The following is a 24,067-nucleotide window of genomic DNA, read 5'->3' on the forward strand; positions in this document are numbered from 1 at the left end:
AGCAAGGTCACCGAAGCAAGCAATTCCAAAAGTGCTTGTCCAATTAACATGCAGGCAACATAAACACTTTTGAGGGAAGGGTTGGCAACGTTACGTTACACATGCAATTAGTTTCTCAGGGATAACTGAACAGGGATACCAGTAATTAATTAATTTTAAAAAATCTATTTAATATACAAATGAGAAAATTGAATTTTTCCTATTTAGCACTGGCCAGTCCTCTTAGTAACCAAAAGTATGTATTTTGCTAAGACACCTTGGGCCGGACTTATTTCAATCCAAAAGCTGTTGTTTTTTGTGAAAGTAAAGTATGACCGATGTTAGGTAATAACATCTCCATAAAGCCTTTTCAATCCTTTATATAGTAAACAAATGTACAGTGACACAAAGTAGGTATTTTAATAGGTGTGGAAAGAGTTTAGAATCTGTAATGGAATTTCTTTTGGAAGACTTATGTTATTGTAAATCAAATTTCAATAAGCCCTGCCTAGCTAAACCAATAAAGATATAGGAGTCAGTGACTATTAGAAATGTTGATCTGCTAGTCACGCAACAGGATCAGAAAGATAAGGATAGTAACTTGCTTTTGTTTTGCATCAGTTAGAAAAAGGAAGAACATTTAAGGCATGTGCACTACGAGTTCCGGTTAGTTTGTATTCTTGAATTATTAGTAGTTGGTGGTTGGGGGTGCTCTTTGCTCAACAATGTAGACTTTTCATCTGCAAACTAAAAGCTTTTGTCTCAACCATGGCAAAACAAAAGACACAACCGCTATATCAATTACACAAACTTTCTCCATTACAAAGTCTCCTATTGCAGTTCGATGGGATCGCTAAAGTAAGAATGTTGTGCTGCATAGAAACAAAGCAGTAATCCTTGAGATAACTAAATAAAGAAATTACATGACCATAGATGTAATATTCCCAAAGAGAAAAATGCAACAGCCTTAAAACTTTGCAATATCTATTGTACTTTTATGGAAAAAAAGGTTCTGCTGTCACCACAATAGGTATTTTATACTGTACATTAACACACAAATGGTTGTGTGATACTCTTGTTCAAGCCGCAAATACCAAGTATGGATGTTAACTTATGAGTCACTATTAACAATAAGATAATAAACAAACAGCCACAGTCATGTACATATACACAAATGTAAACCGGTACATTCAAAGGAACAGTTTCTGGTAAGGTAAAAGCCTGTACATTTCTATACTGATAGAACATTTTACAAAAAACAAAAAACAAAAAAAAACAAAACAAAACAAAAAAAAACTAGTAAGTGAATAATTTACTTGTGTCCTTTTTTAATAACGATATCATGTGTTCAGATCATTCTTCCAACAGGATATCAACCAAACAGCTTCCTTCTTCAGTGAATGCCCTCTAGTGACCATTCTGTGTGGTACGCTCTATCTCACAGGGACATCCATTTACAGTCAGTTCCTGAATGGTTTCCTGTTTCCGGTGCTTTGTTACAGTGGGTCACCTTGGTCACCTGAGTGAGTACTCACAATCTCTGTGTAATAAAGGACAGTCGTTCCGTCCTGGTCGATCGTGATTTTCCACTCATTACGTGGTTTTGTGGAAGAAAGAAATTCCTTTTGGGGACTTATTTCTTCCGTTTCCAACTCGTGAATCCAGTGATGTGATGGTTTTAAGAGGTACCCTGCACGGCAGGGATATGATCTTCCTGACTTTGGTTTGCTGGAGACATGTGTATTTGAACTTATGTGAACATTTCTGCCTTGCTCTCAATCAAGTATAGTTTTACTCGACATGTTTCACACATGTTCAGTTCAATGCAGCATATACTGTATCAGATTGGATCTCGTAGAAACCGCCAAGCAACCAATCTTGCAAATGGCTTATATAAAATATGTAAGGGTAGCCTTGACTACATAAATAAGATTGCTGTAAACCAGGTTCTGTTCATTAATAGATTGAAACCATTGTTCTGTACATTTTCTGAACTTCCATAAAGACTGCAAAGAGAAAGAAAGACAACTATAACTCAATGATGCACAGTACCATTAAAACTCTTCTTCAATTGGTAGAGCTTATTTAAGGTTGCAATCTGATTCCTTGTTACTGTTGACCAACTCACACAGATATTTATGAAAAGAGACCACTTAACTAGTCGTTGAACAAGACACACACTTACCTCAGTCGGGAGGTGTCAAAGACATCAAGGCCAAAGGATAAAGGCAAGAGAAAAGAATAAGAACAGAAATAAAAACTGCAGAGGAGAAAAAAAAGCAGAAAAGACAAAACATAGTGTTAGTAAAAGGTTAAAGCACAAGAGTCTCAAGAGAGGGAGCACCTTTGAAAAAATGAATGAACAGGAAGACACATCCAGAGCATGGCATCTCTCAAGGCATTTCAACAGCAGTGCACAAAACTCACACTAACCCTAACCCTAACTCTTTGAAAATATGTCCCAATATACAGCATGCAAAATACGCTTATCTTGAGAAGGGGTTATGTGACGAGATGCTTGAGTCTGAGTAGTGTTGTGAAAGCTGGAAACTACTGAAGATCTGAACCTTTGTTTCATCAACTTCATTGATAAAACTGCACGGTTCTACAGTTTACATTGTAAAACAGATTTATACATTGCACGGCTTTTTTTTTTTTTAAAGCTAAGTACCATCCCACTTTAGACAAAGGAACCTGGAAGATGAATGGCTACTTATGCTAACAAGCTAGCAGTAGTCAAGGAAGAACTGTTACATAGGTCAAAAGTGCCAGAAAGCTATAGTAGAGAGACAAAGCTCTAGGAGTGAGCAATTCACCATCGACAAGTAAGCCTTTTTAAACGTCCGCAGATCTTTGTACCTTTTTAGTCCCAGCAAGCTTAGTAATCTAGCTTTCCACTCTATAGTCTTCTTCAATAACAACCCGACGATGAGAGTGAGCCTGATAACACTGCTTAAAGAAGGCAATACATTTAAATGTACAGCCTGCAATACACTCTTGCAGCATGCTGATGCAGTATTGTGCGCCTCCTTTTTCCTTGAAAGGTTTTGTGAAATACATTCCAATTATCTCAGCTCACTTTCAAGATGATAAGTATGCATGTCATACAACCAATTAGCTTTCACTTTTTGGTGCAGTCTTTATGAAGATCAGTGGGCATGGGCACTGCAAACTGCAAAGGGTTTGATCTCTATAGGTAAATTATACATAGTATGATAAGAAGGGTATGTATAATGGTACTTTAACAACACAATTCTTATTATGTGTCACAAATAATCCATCAGGACCATTATATGTTTCATGGATATCAAATCTTCACCTGCATAATAATGACATGTAAGAGAAGCAGATCTTACCTTTTCTTCCAGGTCTTTGATTTGTCTCTTCTGAATATCCGTTTTATCCTCCAGATCTCGAATTCTCTAAAGGGTTATAAATTTATTTTATTTTTTTTAAGCAAAACTGTGAGCTGTCAATCATAATTAAAGTATAATTTGATAAAACATTTTAGAATATTTTAGCTATTAAAGACATTACAGCTAATTAGCAAGCAGAATTACAGCCAATATTTTAGGGAAATTGTCATTTCTTATCAATAGACTGAACCGGAAGAGTATTTTAAACCAAAGGGGAGAGCTGCTGCTCAAAGCTGCCACCTGCTGTATGAATGAAGTATATCAAATTGCAGTGCTGCACTATCCACAACCATTCAATTGTATGCATTCACTTTCAGATCTAATGCCGTCTGAAAGCTTGTGTGCTATCTTATCACGAGTCCAGTGTGCTTTTCACTTTAAGCTTTAATGAAATGCCTACAGTACCTGGTGAGCTTGCTGCAGCATCTCCATTCTCTCCTGCAGAATCTGGCAGTCAAACTCCCTGCTCTTTCTCAGCATCTGACGCCTCAGTTTCTCCACGGCTGATCTCAGCTCGTCCTTCTGCTTCTCGTTCAGAGACTCTCCAAATTTGATCACTGTGTCCTGCTGCAAGGCGTTATACAGGGTGGCTTCCAGATCTTGGATTTGCTGTGAAAGGATTTTTTGAAATGGTTGTAAATCAGTGATTAAAATACTCTGATATCCCCCTGGCTCTAAATGTCATTACTGAAATGTTCCATATGAGATCAGTTCCTGGTGTACCAGATAACAATGAAAGTGCAGGAAGTCTTACATATGAGAGCAGCTGGGGACTTAAGATAGAATTGTGGGGTTTTAGTGTGGGTCACAAATATGTTAACAGCTGCAGAAGTGTGTGACAGATCCTTTTGATTTGGCATCATTGAGGATGCCAATGTAAGAAGCAATGTTGAACCCCTAATCAGGCTACAATCTTCTATGTCAAGAGAGGGTTGAACAGTTGGTTATTGTAATTTAGTTTTGCAGAAAGCAAAACACTTGCATTTACACTTTGAACACTGGATGCCCAATAGCAACCTCACAGGACCCATCACAAGTACACTTAGTGAGTCTGTTTACCATGTATGCCTGGTCCAAGGCTTGTTTCCTATAATCGAGTTCCTCCTCCAAATAGCCTTTCTGCTTACAAAACATATCCTGCAAATTTAACACAATATACAGAGATTAAAGGTTATTTGTAGTGCTAACAATCTTAATTAGCTAATGTGTAAATTGAATGATTCAATTTGGTGACGCGGAGACTGGTGTATGACCCTCCTCTCAAACTTTACTTATGAACTTAGACGGACCGACAGGTTCCTCTGCATACCCCCAAACAGCTGGATGTTACTATGGGTGCCTCTGCAAATAACTTTCTGTATATCCTGATCTTACAGTACTATATAAGAGTGAGCCTCAACAGGACCATACAGCTACATTGATTTTCTTTTTTCCAGAATGCTGATTTCTGATTTTCTTACCATTTCCATTTCTAAGTCCAGCATTTTTTGATGCAGAGCAGCTTCAGTGCCTTCAATCTGTTGTATCCACTAGGTGGCATAAGACACAATAAGAAAATCCATTAAAAAGGCACAGTACTGTACTAAATGATCATCAAAAAAACAATACAGCAACACAGAATACATGAAAACATGTTTCATAACAAAACTTAATATTTGGTAGATAAACATTTTCTGAGAAAGTCATCCTATGTTAATATTATAAAATATCCAGATTTAAGATCACAATCTAAAATCCCTATCATGGACGAAGTAGTTTAACCTTGTCTTAAATTACCTTTTCTGCAAGTGACAATACAGTGCTTGCTTGTATGATGGCCACTTGCTCTTCATTTCTTAAATTCTGCAAAACAAAAAATACAAATAAAGTAATTCAAGAGGGGAATCAAATATTGTGTGAAACAAAAAACCTAAATATTTTTTAAAAAATCATGCCTCTCATACAGTCATTTTTGCAATAAAAGGTTGAAAGTTATGTAAATCATAAGTCATTGAAAATAATGTATTGTAATTATGACATCCCATTCCATAGACACACACACACACACACACACACACACACACACACACAGGACTCACACTACTCCAGAATACACTGACAAGTCATATGTAAAGTACAGTGCATAAAGGGATTTGTTATCCCCATAATGGAAAATGACCACACATCAAGAAAAACAACAAACAGAACAATGAAGTTGACATAGAACTGGAATACCTACACCATTGTCTCCCAGAATGTCCAACAGCTTTATCAGATCAGGAATACATACATCCTAAAAAGAAACAAACAATGGAAATAACATTAACAAGAAAAGTGCTACGAATTTCAATTTAGCAATTACAAAAAAGCACTCTGAACTGGTAATCTCACTGTGCTTGCTGTACAGGCCCTTACTACACAGGGGTAGAATCAGTCCTTCAACTTGGCAACATGCTGCTTATGTGATGTTTGTTTATCCATAATAGGATTTGAAATCTCCAATGAAAGTGAATGGCCACTGGTCATATGATAAACAATAATATAATGTAACGTTATGACCCAATCAACACCTCTGCTCTAAGCGTTCAAATATAACCTCTATCTAAGGGTTACACTATATGAAATGGTCTGCATGTGTGTGTAAAACCTTGCATCCCACTTTTAAAAAAAAATAAAAAAATTACAGTGTGTGTGCAATACAGTTCCGGGTGGTTATGGAGTAGATAATTATAATAAAAATGCTTAGACATACTTTGACCCCTTCCTTCATACAGTAGATCTGAAGAGCACTGACTCCATCCGAGAAGGGGTGGATCTGGAGATTGAAAGGAGGGGATCGCCTTTCACGCTCCTGTAAACATTAACAATAACATGTTAATCCTTTTCTTTACTGTATCTGCCTTCAGTGTGTCTCCTACACTAGTAATAGCCTGTAGTTTCTAGGATCTGGACAGAGCTATGGGCTGTAGATACTGTTACAGGTTCAGGGGATAAAAGAGACTACATAGCCTACTACAGTATTTCTAAAAAACACACAGTACTGTATAGCACTCACGTCATTATAATCAGGACCATAGAACAACAGGGCTAGAGTATTGTATGTTGCTGTTTTGGTCACTGGGTGGCAGCAGTCTGCATTTAAACTGTTAAGACCTATCTGGCTTTTATTTGCTGCTTGCTCCCCATGACAAGCCTGAGCTAGCCAATCAATTAGGTATGCACCAGAAGAACTTAACTGTGTGAGATGGTGTGTGAATTTCAATTTGTTTCAAAGGCTGGCCTTAGGGGGTGTTCTCCACCCGTCTGTTTGGCAGTTCAGCTGTATGGTTCTGAATCGAACATTTGATTTATTACCAGAAAAAAAAGGGGAATTGACTGACAATTTTTCAAATAAAGCTGTATCTGATGAAACTTAAAACAACTAAAAAAACAACTTTGTGTTTTGATTTTCTGATCTTACAGAAATCTTGCTTAAAAAAACGATAACAAATCTATTAGAAGCACACTTTAGCATTATATTAGGACAATTCAAAAGAATCCCTGTGTGTTTAGAGTGTAATTATGAATGACTTTGTGCCACTGCCTGCTATTCATCCAGGCCACTCTTGTAACAGAGATGCTGCATCTCATTGAGTTTTTCCTGGAGAAATACTTTTAAATTATTATTATTATTTTCTAAAATGTAACATCTTTGTGTAACTCTCATGCTTGTTTAAGAAATGTACATACGGTATAAAATCTAAATGGCATCACCTCTAATTCCAAGATACGAAATTCTAGCAGTTCGTTCTGGTCCTTGGAGTCTTGAAGTTCTTCTTGAAGATGACTCATTTCTGCCTCAAGGGTGTCTATCTAAAAAAAAAATATATATTTATGGGAGTGAAAAGACATCATTTGCAAAGGTGTTGTAGTTTATATACCTCTTGTCTGTAGTTAAAGCCTCAACATACCTTTTCAATAAGTTCTTGATTTCTTTTAAGAAATAGTTGCTTGTCTTCGACCCATTTTGAATCCTATGACAAGAAATGAGCAGGTTTGAGATTCAGAACAATGGCACGTACAGTAAGAATTGGCAAACCCTAAAACTGCAGGTAAAACAAATGAATAGTGAAAACTGCAGGTAAAACAAATGAATAGTGAAAACTGCAGGTAAAACAAATGAATAGTGAAAACTGCAGGTAAAACAAATGAATAGTGAATAGTTTCTCCAAAGCCTCCGTGCCACCATGCAAAATGTTAATGTAACGGTTGTTTTCACTAACTTGTTAACAGACATGGGAATGACTAACAAGACTTTTTCAATTATCTACAAAATTTTGCGAAGAACCTGTTATTGCAGGGGCATGTGCGGATCTCTACAACGCTATGCACAGAATTAAAATGGTGTTTTGCCTTTGTAATGATTAATACACACTGTTTACATGTAGATTTCCTTACCTGTCCTTTCTGAGCAAGTTCCTTCTCTAGATCCTCAATTTTAGCTTTATACCTGAGTACTTCAGCTTGAAGTTGTTCTTGGGCCTGAAAAACAAACAAAAAATAAATAAAACATGCATCCATATTGCTAGTTAAAGAAAAAAAAAAAAAAAAAAAAAACTTTAACAAAACTGGTCCCAAAACGGCTGGAATTCGAGTGCTTTTGCTTCAGGGCTGATTTTCACCTTCGATTCTCTCTCAGCATCTATAAGGCCTCCCGTGTGTTCCTGTAACAGAGCATAGGCTCGTTGAAGGGCTTGATATTCCCTGGTCATCTGGCGGAATCTCAACTCAGACTCCTCTGCTGCCATACCCTTCATGGAAACACAGACCACATCAATAAATTCAAGTGTGCAAACCTGGAGTCACGATTCCTATTCTATACTGGGACCTGTTTTTTCAATGTTAACTAGAGTTTCTCTCCAAATCTGTAATGTTAAATTCAAATGTACAATGTTGCTATTCTACAACACACCCCTTACCAGCTCATTGAAAAACAACCCCAGGTCTCATTATTATTTTTTACAGCAGTGATAGGGCAAACATTGTTTTTTTTTCATGTTGAAATATAATAATTGAAACAAATATTCTTTCCTTTAAAATGAGCTGGATAAAATGCATAATTAACACCTTATTGTTATTTATCAAAATTCACGTTTGCCATAAATGTGCTATCTCTAAAATCTGGACAAATGCCACTCTACTACACTATTAGAAAATGTCTCCAATTGCCCTTTAAGATCTGTTCAAACTGATCCATGTTCAACCTACATCATCCAGGTCCTCATCAGGTGTGGCTGGTGTTCGGTCAGTGCGAAACGAGGCCACCGAAGAGGTTTCAGAATCCATTGATTCATCATCGTACCCAAAAAAGGTGTCCACCAATATAGGCCGCTTCAACAGAAAGGAAAAATGATATTTTGCGTTGCAGATACATATGGTACTCTAAAATAAAAATTGGTCATTGATAAGTGTGCTGTTTTGTAGTAAGCACTACTTACCTTGTGGGCTTTTGAACTTCGTTTATGCCGCTTCTTACGCAGCAATTTTTCTCTATCCTGAAAACAATATGTGGACAATGGGCAATTACATTGACTACGTATATAATTAGAAATTACATTTAGATCTACCAGTTCAAGAAATAAGAAATCGTTCATGAAAAGTACTTTTTTCTTCCTTTATTTTAAGTCACGTTGCATGCTGTGTGTGCAAAAAGAGTAACTTTGTTAAAAACTAAAGTATTTAAAGGTTGGAGCGCAAAGCATGATAAACAAAAATGTAATAATGCCCATACAGAGAAACATAAAATGAAGAAAATAACAGGCTTTTGGTCCACTTTGTGACTAGCCAGTGTGCTCGATGTAATACTCTAATAATGTACAAGCGTGTCTACAGCTTACCCTTGTTAAGTCATCTATCATGTTCTGCTGTTCTAGAACCTGAAGTTTTAAAAATTCTATTTCTTGATCATCCTGAGCTTGATCCAGATCGTTCAAAGATTTCAGTTTCTTCAGAGGTGGATGAGAACTGATTTTTTCTTTCTGTGGATAAAGACACACACAAGGCTTTCAGCAAGAGGGAGTAATCTACAGCGCTACAATATGCAACGAGTTGCAAAGCACTTCCATTTCAATGTGTTGTTGTTTACCTGGAATATTCCAAAAGCAATTTGACGTCGAACCTTGATGTTATGCATACATACCATTTCTAGGTTTTCTTTAGTTAATGCTTTTATCTTGTCTTCCAAGCGCTGTAGCGACTGGGTGAGTTCATCATTTCGTTTAGTGAGGCACTTGTTCTTCTCAAGCATCGGTTTGCACTGTTTTTCAGATTCTCGGACTCGCTTCAGCTGTTCAAAAATCAAACAGAAAATGTTGTTCGTGTTGTGCATTACTGCTGCGTTGCATGAGGGCATTGTGTTTGCTTCCAATACAAACAGACAAGCATATTGATGGAACAGTACTGTAATACTGTAATTCAGTCATTGAATGAAAATACAGTTAAAATCTCTGTAAAGCACAGTTTTACTTTTGATGTGTTTTATTTCAAGCAGGTTTTATTTGAGGTGTTCGGAAATACTGATTCAAAGCGGGAAAAAAAAGCAATATGCTATTGTTCTTTTTAGCATTTGTATGAGTAGAATTGTACTTCATTAAAATGACAGTGCCAATTAAGTAATATTTAATTTATTTCATGATTCTGATCTATGATCAATATCATAGATCAGAATCATGTTTAACAAAATCCATACCAGTTCATTCCTTTCATCCACCAGCAAGGTGTTTCTGTCCTCCAGTTTGCGGATTGTGGAATTTAATTCGGCAACCCTTCTGTGGTTCCTCCGCAAATCCTGAAAAAATAAGCTTTGGGTCAGTGTCACAAGACGTATTTTTAACATGGAAGAGTAAACAGCATTGTAAACAGCATACTTTGGATAACCTGATACATTACTTCTTTCTCATGATAAAAAGATCACTGTTACATTATTTGACTTTATAACTATTGCTTATATTAATATTAACTATGTTAGACCTGAAATAAACATACTTATTTTACTATGATTGCAAATGGATAACAGGGTATTAATAAATAATGTACTGTAACGATTAACTGTTAGCAAGGTATAACGGCTTACAGCAGTGGCATTCACTGTTTATATTTTCAGTCCTTTTCAATCTAGTACATTGTTGCAATCAGTCCTTAACTTCCTAAACCCTAGTTAATGAAAGCAGATTTTAATAATTGGGTCTGACTTACTGGGCTGCCACAATGTTCTGCCCCATCTCCTGCCCTTCCAGGAATCTCTCGTTTGGGACTGCCAATGTTACACTCGGCCTCTTTCACCAGAAACAGCTGCTCGTCGAGGGCATCCTTCTGCAACTGGAGCTTCTGAATGAAGCTGGTCTGACTCTCCAGCTCCTTCTCCAGAGCGAAAACTGTCCTGTCTTTTGATTTAATCTCGTCTACCTGCGGCATTACAAACAAAAAAAGCTTGTCTAGAAAATTATGACATGATGATGTCTTGTTGTAAGCAGGCAGGTAACACTGACAGTGGTACAAAAATCCCTTCTTCATAGGAAAAAGTCTGTCGACAGGAAGAATGGTACGTAGCTTCTAGAAAGTGCACCATAAGGAGAAGGATGTCACCCTGTATCATAAGATTGCTGTTATTGTCTCTCTATTCATGTCCAGTGTGCCAACAGCTGCTCTGACCATAAGCCCTTCTTCCTTGTGAGATCTCCTTTAGATACATTCTAAGTTTCACTGATCTATGGCCCATACTTTTGAAAGGTGTTGGAACACCAGTCTTCTATTGACTTGTCAGAGTGACTTATTAAATAACCCTGCCCAGGAGCAAAGGGCAGTTCTCTTCAAATCCCTGCCCAGAAGGATGACACTATTATCTGTTTACTATGGGCCGTTATAAATTAAGATATACATATTATTCATGAAGTATGCACCTTGGAAATTAGATCTAAGTGGGCTCTCCTGTTTATTACACAGAGAGTGGTGAGTTTATGGAATGGATTAATACATAAAGGAAAGAAGTTGTCCTTTTTTTAAAAAAAAAAAACGCAGTTCAATAAGTGGTCAAGTGATTTATTAATCTGATTTACTCACCAGCCTCCGGATGTCTCTCTCACTTTCCCACTTGATCTTGGATATATGCTCCTGATGTAAGTGATGTTCGCTTCTCAGGTCTCCAGCTTTCATTTTATCCGCCTGAATCGTGTTATTAAGGGCCTCGTCCACTTGTTTTTTGGCCAATTTCAATTCTGTAATTTCCTGCAGCAGTTTGAGGCGTTCAGAGTCAAAGAATCTCCTGGCCTCCTCTCTGGCCTCAAGCGTCAACGCTGTCCTTACTTTATCACTGCTCCCGTCCCGCAAGGAGCTGAGCACTGCCTTGAGCCGCTGGTTCTCCCCGTCTTTGATTTTTATTGTCCTCGCCATTTCCTGCTCGTGCTGTTTGACTAGGTTCTCACGGAGAGCCTGCAGCTCTTTCATTTTGTCCTCGTGGAGTTTGGCTTTGAGCTCCGTTAGGGTCACTGTGTGTTTATGTTGCTCCTGCTCGCGGATTCGTTTTCCTTCTTGAACCTTTTCTCGCTCAAGTTTGCTTACCTAAATAAAAATAAATAAAAAATAATATATCTAATTATTATTTTTAAAATTGTGTATATATAATATATATATATATATATTATATATTATACTATATATATACTATATATAATATATATATATATATATTACAACATATAATATATATATATATATATATATATATATATATATATATATAATATATATATAGGTATATTATTTTGCATACTCCTTATTTGTACAACTAAAATATATAATAACATAAACACCAAGTGGGAGTATTTTAGCTTTAAGGGGAAACACTGGGATAATTGACGATTACAACATGACACCTGTACACACACTTACCTTGCATTTCTCCTGATGTAATTCTATTTGAATATCTGTCAGTTTTGACCTGAGATCTTCGTTGGCAGCCTGCAGGGAAGAAACCAGAGCTTCAGGCTTTTCGCCCTTTGAACGCCCTTTCTTTGCCATTTTTGCAAATAATACGGTGCCTTGAATATTTTCATTAAGGGATATTCATCTTTTCATTAGAAATCCTTCTGTGTTTCACTTCTTGTTTCTTCCCCATTATCTCCGGGACGTGGAAGACCTGTTAAGACAAGACACATACATATTGAACCCCATTTCTACTCTTATCTCATCACCAACCATAGAGTTTAAAAAATGTTTAGCAAATCCATGCTCTGATTATCCACTGGATCCACATTTGCTGGTTTGTTACAGAAAAGTGACTTACTGAGAAGACAGCCAAATAACCTGAGCACGTTGTGTCACTAACGCATTGACGTGTTCATTTCAATAGAAAATAAAAATATGCACGGCTCTATTCATTCTATTTATTTATGTAATAACAATGCTACTGCAGTTTATACAAAGATATCCTATCTAGTACAAAAAGAAGCAACATCAGTAGACCCATATCATTCTGTGCCTGCTACGGTAGCCTAAAGCTTCTTCTCCAGACAGATGCTTTGGTTCCTGAAAGGATTGGAAAGACAAAACACTAGGGAATCATCTATTGAAACTAGCTTTGAAACCTGCGCGTTGTTTCTGGATAATGCCTACTATAACATTTTAAAACAGTAATTACAGATTTTACTGTCATTTGTCAATCAAAAGGGAACTCCCCGATTCTCAGAAAGTGCAAATGCAAATGCAGGAAAAAAAGAAAAAAAAAAAAAATCTCCCTTGGGTATAGTAAGTGAATGTTATTGTTAACTCTGTAAATGCTTTCACTCTGCCTTCAACAATGGTGTTTATGTTTAAAATTAACATTATTTGTATTTGTTATATTGCTGGTATAGCAAGATGTATTCTTCCAAAGCCTCTGTGATGACAGTAGCACAGCAGCAGCTGCTACTGTAGATTTAAGGACCCTGTTCAACATCAGGTGATCTGACACTGTAGGATTTACTGTTTTGATTGGCTAATGCAAATATCATGATGGTGCACAACGTACTGCATGCATGAGTGACTCCAGGCCTATAGATTTACATTATGGCAGAGCCTTGTACAACACATGCACTGTAGAATGGAAAATGAAAAATCCTTCAGCAAGACAGCAGGCAGGATGAATTATCTCTGCCTTCCATTTGCGTAGGGTGATGGTTGCTGTTAAACTGCACATGTCCATACAGTATTTCATCATACCATATTGCACCACAAATAGACTATTGTTATTCTGAGCCTAAGATCTCCCTTGATTTATCTGCAGTCGCTGTCACTATAGCCAACATAACCTAACATCCCCTTGCAAAGAATACACAGAAGGGACAAAGGGTAATATAGTGATAATTAAAAGATTATCAAACCCAGGCTTCCGGGTCCTCTACATTATACATGTGGTGTTGTAACAGCCGTGCTATCCATTCTTAGCTAATCTTTTAAAATGCATAATGCTTTTGAGACATCATGCTACAAAAAGTGTCAAGATTTTAAAATACCGGAAATGAAAACAAAGCTATGCAAATTTCACTCAGTTAACAGAATCTACTGTGCAAAATATTGGTGTACAATTTTTGGCCTATTTTAAGTTAGATCCTGGTTATTTGAGACTATGAATATGATTTGCATCGATACACAATATATTCTTATTTTTATCTCATTAAAAAAAAGAAAAAAAAAAATCTAAATTAACATATTTATTTGAAATTTGAATAGTAGCAGTTGAAAGTGACTGCATGTGATTTCCCCAAAGAATCAAACACAGTAGCAGCTGACTCAAACAAAGCACCATTAAGGACTGGAGATTGGTGCTGGTGTGTATACTGATTGTGGATCAAACCAGGCTATTAGTATAAAGCTGAGACTTAATACACAATTGGAGGGAAGACTTCCAGAAAGCTATCAGCAGGTGATGTTCAATACATTTTATTTCTTCCGGCTGATTGAAGTACAGTTCACAGAAACGTGAGCTGACATCAATTCTAAAATTTCCGCGTTAACAAGATACAGGAGGACAAGGCCCGCCTCAGTCACAGTAAATCTCCAAAAGTTATGAAAACAAAACCAGAGGGTTAGTGACGTCGAAAGCCATCCCATGAACTTCAAATCACTGCTCGCAATGCAAACACAACAAGCAATACCACCACTGGCAACCACCAGTGGTTCTCTACCTAAGTGAAGATGTACCACAGCACATTCTGCACCAAAACAAGACCCTTGAGCTAAAGGAACAGTTTCTCCAACTCAGGCCAGCACATTAGCTCTGAACCCTAACCAGGTGCTATACAATAGGTAAATAAAGAATGGCTTTGTCTGTTAAAACTTTGAAAGGGTTACATGCAGTACTCAGCATTAATAATAATAATATAGGTCCTGAAAGAAAAAAAAAACCTTAAAATTACAGGTCACTGTAACACATGAAAGATACGACCCTGTCTGCAAATTAAGTCACTAAAGGCAAACAAAAATTTTGGGCTAGTGCCTTCATCAGAGTATTATTGACACAAACTAGGTTATTGCAATATTATAATTGACAAAGTTGTATATATCATGCAATCATTGCAGGATTTGAAGCACATGAGAAATAGCTTAAGAAACTGTGCCTTCTGAGTGTGAGCTTGATTATTGTAAAAATATGACTCAATTGACACAACAGATACAAACAGGGAATAATCTGAAAAATATGATAACATACATAATTCTCAGTTTACTGCTTGGGATGTATTGCATGGCAGGATTGAGGTGCAGTAGTGGATCATTGTGGGGAGCTAATCTTTGGTAAGAAAAGGAGGATGCGATTAACAGTGATAATTGGATTATCCACAGCACCTCAGCTGTGGAATCTACATTCCCTCACTAGGAAAATGATGCATATTTAACAATATCTATAATCTCTCTCATCTCATCACTATTCATTAGAGTACTTGGGCAAAAGCACTTCAATTTTAACAGTATTTCACGGGTAACAAGAGCTGCCACATGTACGTGTAAATTCCAATTATAATTTCAAATACAGCCTCTTTAATAATGCTTTCAAAGATTTTTTTTTTGGAAATAACTTTGAAAAGACCAATCTTAATTACAAGGAACTGTTCACATCCTCTCCAAGGATATAGGTAACTGTGACAGAGATCGAATAATTCCTCCTACTAGCAGCCTCTGTTTCCAAAGGCCAGTCCAGTCCTTAATATTTAATAAGAAGGTGATTTAATAGTACTCAATGTCTTATCTGTACTGTTGCATGCATATATTAATTAGCAATATAATGATGAAAGTGAACATGCCATACTATTAAAAGGTGCATGTGAAGGATGCTACATGACAAATATATTTACAATTGATGAAATGTGCATTCAATATAAATGTTTAACTAGAAAAGTTAAATGAGCCCAAATGTGTGAAAGCTTTTTTTGCATTTAAATACTGCACAATATTTCTAGTGAACTGTAAGAGCAAGTGATGTCTCTAGTAATGCAATATTACAGTAGTTGTAAACATGACTTATGAATATATTCCTGTTCTACAATTATTTGATGCACAGCTATGTAAATAGTAAGGCTCTATATCATAAGATTCTTTGCTTGTTGACATAAAGTAACTTCCACAAACTCAAGAAGACAGTGTGCCAATTGTTTAAAAACTACAGAGCAAGAGAAAGAAACCATCTTGAAATGTGCTGCTTACAAAAAAAATAAATACAAAGCTGCTAAAAATAAAGGTTCAAGGGCAGTACATACTACTACTACTACTACTACTACTAATAATAATAATAATAATAATAATAATAATAATAATAATAATAATAATAATAATAATAATAACTTAATGATTTGTTCACCCATGCAAAGAATGAATAGTGTTGATGAATTTAACACTGGGCTACTACTATAGAGCCAAGGTTACCAGATTTTGTAACTCTAAAGAGTTAACCCATCTTTTCTCAGAAAAACTGTTCATTAAAAACAGCTTACACCCACAATTCCCAGTATCCGCCTCAAAGGTTATGGTGTTTCAGTAAAACAAATCAATTTCCCATGGCCTGGAAACCGAATCGAACTAAAAACAGCACCCCGAGCACCACTTCAGACGCTGCTCTTTCACAAAACAAATCGTAATAAAGCTCTACATAGTTTCAGTCAAACACATGTGTTTTTTGTTTTGTTTTGTTTTTTTGTAATTGCTTTTCTGATGTTGCTATAGCTCAGACTTGTTTTTTTCTTTGATAAGGTTGCACTTGCAGGCATCAGAGTGAATTGTAATCTGATGGCCTAAATACAGAGAATGGATAGATTGTTGCACTCAAAATAGTTGCTATCTACGGTGAGCATTCAACTTTCCTGGAGCAGCCTAGCAGTAATAGCCTCTTCGTTTGAACACTTGAGTTTATCTGATCTATACTTCTTCTTCAGATCTAGAGGATGAACCTCTGTATCAACTGCCGACCCAAACCAGCAGTCCCTTTTGACCTTGAGACAGACCCATGGAAGAAAAAAACAAATCTGAACAAACTGTAAGCAAAGATTAGTAACACTAGATGACAGGAAGCTTGACCAGATAGAAACGGAGAGTGAGGAAATAAACACACAAAAAAACACCAAGTGGGCAGGGCACAATGACATCACTGTTGAGTGGCATAATGACACTAAGGAAACTTTAAATAATCACCTTCATAAATTTTACACGGAGGTCAGAACAGCCACAGGAGAAAACTACTCAGTGGCCAGCTACTGTTAACTGTCCTGTAAACTTCATAGCCCACAACAAATAATTGTCTTTACCAACCCCATAAGATAGTGTTTTGTTTAAAGACTGCGGTGCCTGGCCTCATTAAGCCCAATCGGGTCTCATTACACCTTAAAAGTAATGCAGGGCTTAACGGTTGAGGTCAAGTGAAAAGGATCTGGTCAGCTAATGACCTATTTAAAGATGATTTCCCTTATAAATGATTTAATTTCAAATGAAAATACATGTAATTTTATTTCTGTTGCAATTCGTTTGAAGATTTTGCTTAAATGTGCTATGTGAAAAATAAAATCTCAGGCATGGGCACGATGGGTCTGTTCTGTGAATACAGTTCAAGAAAAAAAAGAAAACTTCACCAACGATAACTATCAACTTTGATTGGCAACGGTAGCAAAGCTCTTCTTATACTGCCTTAGATGATGATGCACACGAGGGAAATTTGTTAAATTCCATTTTTAGCATGAAAGCATACAATTACAGCCAGCATAAGACAGTACGGCTTTAATGCTGGCTCACTACCACGTTTCTAAAATGGTCTTCCACACATAAAAGGCTATCAAATCAAAAGGAATTTTTTAGAATAAAACTGGAGTATTTGTTAGAAGGGGGCAGAACCCTTAACAAGGTTTCAAACAGCTTGCTCTCTAATTCATTAAAAACTTCTGTATTGAAAGGTTATAAACACTGACCCATATGAGTCATTTACATTGTGTTGTACTTTGTATTAGCTAGGAAACAATAAACATTCTGATTTGTTAAACCGTGTAATTATCTTCCAGTTATAAACCATGACCTTTTAAGACACCAATAAGTGACAAAGAAGCTAAATCTCTGCTGTTAGCACTATCACCTACTGTTCCCAGGTTTTGGACTTTGAATACATTGTGCTGACACCATGTCACACTAGAGTACAATTTTGTGTCTGCTTGAAGCATTCCTTGTTCTTGTTCATTGTGCAAATCCCATGTCTAATTACAGTGGAATCGGGCGAGGTTGAGGCTCCTTTTTTGTTCCTCAGATTTTAGAAAAAGCATTGCTGGGGGAGGATTCATAGCTAAATGCAATATGTTTCCAGTTTACGGTCCTGCATGGAACACTGTTTTATCTCTTTTCTGCATATACCAGCATGGGACACCTCTTTCAAGGGCATATATTCCCAAAGGCAGACCATCCAGCCATTAACATCTGCCTGCATGTAATCCCTGTACAGTCGCCACTTTAAAACCAGAATTATTATCCTAAATGTATGGGGATTATGGTTGTTAGGCACAGAGGATAGATACACAGCTTAAGTTATACAAAGAACTGCGGGGGTATTTCATGTTTTTACCTTTTACAGATCAACAGGCCCAAACACCTCCAAATGTAAGACAACATTGGTATGTATTTTTTAAATACTAGCATGGCAAATAACACTATGTAACACAATTTTTGTTCCTGGGTAGTAAGTGTGATTTCCTAATTGCTTATGCCTCAAAAGTATAGAAAATGTCTATTATTCCCCACAAACTTTGCTTTTGTGACCAGGACAGTGATATTTCAAAATATCACTATTTCCAGTGGGAAAACAGGCAAATGTGTGTCTTTTCGTTCACATAAAGTCAGAAAAAAACAACATATGAATCCAAATTAACATGTATTTATACTAAAGTAATACAAAGATGACTACAAAAGATTTAGAAGTGAGTAGTTTTTCGAGATTTACGGGATGTATTTACAGTATAATCGTAAATCTCGAAAAACTACTCACTGCTAAATCTTTTTTAGTCATTTTTGTATTACTTTAGTATAAATACATGTTAATTTGGATTCAAATTTGGATTCTGACTTTATGTGAACGAAAAGACACACATTTGCTTGTTTTCCCATTGGAAATAGTGATATTTTGAAACATCACTGTCCTGGTCACAAAAGCAAAGTTTGTGGGGAATAATAGCCATTTTCTATACTTTTGAGGCATAAGCAATTAGGAAATAACACTTACTACCCAGGAACAAACAAAAAAAAAAAAATGTTACATGGTGTAATTATTTAAGTAAGCCATTACACATTAGGAAAACAGATTATATGAAATATTACTTTAAAGCAGTTCATGAAGACATTTTTCACATATGGCATTGAAAAAATTATAACATTTACATAATTACTAGATTGCACTGAAAACTGAATCTCTATGAAAACTCTAAATTAGAATATAAACTAGAATATAATATAAGGCCATTCACCCAAGTTGGGTCTCAAAGGATCTAAGTGATTGAGCATCAACAACATTACTAGGTAACCAATTCCACACCCTCACCACTCTCTGAGAGTCAAATGAAAGACGACATCCCAAATGCATTTAACAAACATTTAATAGGAAAATTGTCTCCCAATAAATTGCAAAGAATAACAGTAGGAAATATATTGGAGCTACAGTACAAAGCAATACCCACGTGCTATTGTGCCCAGACAGAGGCAATTTTAATCTGAACCTCTAACACTGTCCAGGCCAGTGCGGATTAGACTCTTTGTTTTTTCAAACATGCAATTTTTTATTTTTTTAAAACACTTTCTGGGAAATTGAGCTAGCCTGTACAAATCATTCAGTTAAACCCGCAAGCAGTATCTCACTGAGCCAGTCCTGGAAGTAAGGTTTTTACAATTCATAGGCATTTCAAAATCAGGGGCAAAACCCTACTTAGGTTAAATGACTGACACACGCCTGAAACAACCACAAGATTTTATGAACTGTGTATTATACTACATGATGCCAGTATGTACTAAGTACTATGTATTTGTTAAGTAAATACAACCATTAAACACAGTATCTAATGGCAGTATAAAATACAATTGTGTTTTTTAGCATGTGGAATCCATATAAAAATACTGATTCATACAGTATTCATATTTAACTGCTGCTATCCTGTTATTAGCACTCAAAATGCAGTGGTCATCCCAACTGTTTTTTGTTTTTGTTTTTAATATATAATATTTTATGGATGGCAGTGGAAGAAAAACAGTGGGTGTGAAAAGTATACTGTGCTATACTGCTAGTGTCACTGAAACAAAATCATGTGACTTCCAAAGGACACAAGTTAAATCTCAAAGTCCCTGATCAAGTCTAAATTGCAGAGCTGGGTAAAAGGATGCAAAGGGTATCATAATCCTGAACTTCACTGATGAATACCCATAATATCAGAGGTAACAGTTGAAAATACCGGATCTCACATCCATTTTGATTACAACAGGATGGCAGTTTTTTTTTTGTTTGTTTTGTTTTCCATTGCACATTAATTTAGTTATTTTTATGAATTTGTAGCCATTATTTTAAAGTCAACTCAGAATACAGAGGGTTTTTATTTATTTATTTATTTATTTATTTATAATGGGAACCCTGACATACTGTGTTAAACCATAAATCATCTGCTAAAAACCATGCAGTCCTATTGACTAGACCTCATTGCTCGGGGTTGTGAAGTACTGAGTAATTGTTAGTGCATAAAAAGTCAATATGAAATCAAAGCATTGTTGGGTTATGACTGCAGGAGCTTACAGTCATACAATCTGTAATAAAAGCAATATTTGAGGAAAGGATACCACTGCTACTAGCTCCTAGTACCTTGTGTAACATTGTATGATTCAGATACATAGGGACAAGTTTTTTTGTAATTGGCTCCAATCCCTGTAAAAAGATGGTGCAGGTGTACACCAGTGGTGTCTGAATAGTTTCTGAATGTGGTGCTTGACTTGCAAAAAATCATAACACAACATTGTTTAATAAGATATTGCAATAATGCATTGTTATTCTACAATGGGTCCCACATGAACCAACATGGGAATTCTCATCCTTCTATAGTAGCTGCAGTATATGACCCAACCATTCACTGTTGCTTTCATGTCAATCCTGATCAACAATAGACAGACCTAGTCTGGCTGTGCAGGTGTCAGGATGGTCATACTCCCCAGTGGTTGTTATTTCCATAGCTACGATGAACTATTCTACAACCAGAGTGATATGAACCACAGTCTCTAGCCTAGAGGACTGAATGGATAAGGCTATGGCAGCCATGCAATTTGACCCCAGCAGCCACAGGACTGGAAAGGATCAAGACACAGCAATGCTAAAAAGTCATTTAATACCCACGCCCACTGTGATGAATTACTAGACAGGTCATGTGGTATGAGAAATCAGACTGGCATTGTTAAAGCACATTATTTAAGCTTCAGGTTTGAAAATTGATATTTCCATGTCTATCGTAATATTATTCAGCATGTTTCGTTCGACTTTATAGAGCAAATTTAGTTAATTGTACATGTAAAAGTGCAACACAACGAATGGTTCTTGAATGATGAACAAATGTGATGTACTGTATAGTTGATAGGAATGCACACACGTGTTGTGATATATGTTGTATTGTAATGTACAGGCATAGTAACTATAAACATGGTGTAATTACAATGTAATTAAAGCTAAAATGTTACTGAATTACCTTTATTGTTTTCTTTTTGTATTGTTAAAAGTTTTGAACTCTGTTGTATCCTACATAATTTCCCATTAGATCTATGCGCATTTTATTAAAAATTATTTTAAATTATCTCTACTGCATTGCACTGAGGGACATCCTGGATGACACAGTAATTGAGTTCAGTATTTGTAAACTCTAAACTCATCCCTCTCAAAAATGTGCCTAAATGTAAAATAATATAATGTAAGTGTAAATCCTGAATGGCACAAATCCTCAAATCTAAACCCATGGCTTTGAATCTCTGTGAATTACTGAATGTTAATGCAACTTTCCATGACACATTTCACAATGTAATCGTGGCGACCGATCTACTCCATGAACTCTGTAACCGGGAATATCACTTTATCTTAAACGTTGTTTGTCAACAGCACATAGACTTCAATTGTGGGTAGAGATGCAACTGAAGGGGAAATAAGTCATACCCCCAACTCTGTGTTCACTCTATATGAAAATAAATCACTGCCAAAGTGTTCAGTGTTCACTGTGTGAATATATATCTAAAATAAAGCATTAATACAGGTCAATATCCTTGACTTTCATTAGGATAAATGAGAAAGGGTCTTGAACATTGAGAGAAAAGAATAACAATAGACTGCATTTCTGCAATGGCTAATTTTAGTATAAAGTTCACTTGGTACCCAGATAACTATTGCATGTAATGGTGTTCCCTCATCACTGTATTTATAATAGGTCTGAAGAGTAGAGACATAAGCGCACACATAGCTTCTAAAGCTGCCACATTTCCCCAATAAGACGTCTAGTATTTCATGTAACAATTGCAAGGGCTGCTGTTGGCTTCTTCCTTGTCATTTGACTTTGGCTGTGCATACCTATGCAGTTGCATTGCTTGAAGAAATAAAACCATTGATTTACAAGGGCATCCCAGAGAAGCAAAGGGAAACAATTCAGCAAACAAAATCCATTTGCGTTAGAACAGGTTTAGAAATGCCTGCATGTAAAAGCCAAGAGCTGTCTTAAGGCATCTATTCTTACTATATGTGCATCTAAAAATAGAACACGAGAAGTAAATAGAAATAAATAGAAATAAAATATTTACAGAAAAAAAAACTGTCAAGGAGTGGAAACAATTAGATTTCATGCTTTATTTAGATACAAATCAGTGTACACTAATTGAAATGAATAGCCATCTATGGGCCGAGCTACAGATGCACCAAATGGAGTGTATAAATAACAACACTATCACGCACACATCTGGCTGCCTAAATAACTTCACCTTTTCAGAACACAATTGAGGTCGTTTGACTGTCTAAACAGAATCTATCTCTGTCTGAAATTGATTTTGGAACATACAGCATCGTATCACTGGTCTGTGAATAACTCTGTAAAGGTAGCTGCCATGCCTCAGCAATGCACTTGCCATTCTACACAGATGCTGCACAGCCTGACTATAGCACCACAGAGGCCAAGCCCAGCAGAGGAAACAGCTATCTCTTCAAAACATATGAAAGCAATGGCAGAACAATCAAATAGATTCTGATGGTCCCTTTGCGGAACCAAAATGACACCTAGCCACTTAAAAGAAAACAAAGACCCATCCCCTTGCCAGCACAGATGCAAAGATGAATTCACTTCAAAATGTATAATAATAAACGGTTATGTTATCATCCCTTAACATTACCACTACACAATGTCACACCAATTCATTCCAGACCATTTTCTTTCAATCAAATGTGTTTTTTTTTTTTTTTTTTTTTTTTTTTTATCAGTTGCGAAAAGGTGAATATATTATTTAAAACAACAACAACATCAAAACCCTTACCATAAGAACACTCTCCAGAATGTATGAAGGCCCGGAATCCTCAAATCTAAACCCATGGCTTTGCTTTTTTTTCCCCTGCTGTTCAGCATCAGCAGCCGGGCTGTGCGCGTTCTGTACAGTGATGCTGTGGACCCGCCCTCCTTCTCCTCCACAGAAAATGAGCTCATTGCGATAGGGTGGAGCTGCAGTCTGCCTCTATGACAGCCCCCTCGTCCTACTCCCTCCCCGTCCTCCCTACCTCTCCTTCCTCCAGAGCTGTAGTGTCGCTATATCAGTCCACAGACAAAAGGAGCCCGAGCCGAAGCACAGGCAGGCAAACCCGCTGCTTTTATACTCCAGCACATGGCAGCGGGTTTTAAAGCGATACGGTACTGTACTAGTGTGAAAGAACAACACCTATTTTATTATACCTCCATATGCAACAAAAGCACAAGCATTTTACATCTCTGATAACACAACACATGCAGGGTGATAAAATGTATAATAATAATAATAATAATAATAATAATAATAATAATAATAATAATAATATAAATGTTAGGGGAGTTTCCCATTCATTTTTTTTTTTTTTTTTTTTTAATGTTACATAATCAAATATAGCAGTAGGCTGCTTTCTTACCCATAGCTGCATATAC

At 36.4% G+C, this 24,067-nt stretch overlaps 1 protein-coding gene across 1 annotated transcript; it reads right to left on the reverse strand.

Annotated features, from left to right (window-relative positions):
• Positions 1-163: 163 nt before the first annotated feature.
• LOC121296862 (janus kinase and microtubule-interacting protein 2-like) lies at positions 164-23,556 on the reverse strand. The gene is made up of 22 exons (XM_041222735.1): positions 23,433-23,556; positions 12,300-12,546; positions 11,472-11,969; positions 10,608-10,817; positions 10,102-10,200; positions 9,553-9,699; positions 9,251-9,391; positions 8,852-8,908; positions 8,622-8,744; positions 8,036-8,164; positions 7,812-7,895; positions 7,325-7,387; positions 7,128-7,226; positions 6,127-6,225; positions 5,614-5,667; positions 5,172-5,237; positions 4,856-4,924; positions 4,455-4,532; positions 3,801-4,004; positions 3,336-3,401; positions 2,165-2,239; positions 164-1,985 (listed from the first exon to the last, which is right to left on the reverse strand). Exons 2-21 carry the CDS (start codon positions 12,426-12,428, stop codon positions 2,189-2,191), a joined length of 2,466 nt encoding a protein of 821 aa, XP_041078669.1. The 5' UTR covers positions 12,429-12,546; positions 23,433-23,556; the 3' UTR covers positions 164-1,985; positions 2,165-2,188.
• Positions 23,557-24,067: the final 511 nt, after the last annotated feature.

This window comes from Polyodon spathula, chromosome 22 (assembly GCF_017654505.1).
Source record: "Polyodon spathula isolate WHYD16114869_AA chromosome 22, ASM1765450v1, whole genome shotgun sequence".
NCBI classification, from domain to species: Eukaryota; Metazoa; Chordata; class Actinopteri; order Acipenseriformes; family Polyodontidae; genus Polyodon; species Polyodon spathula.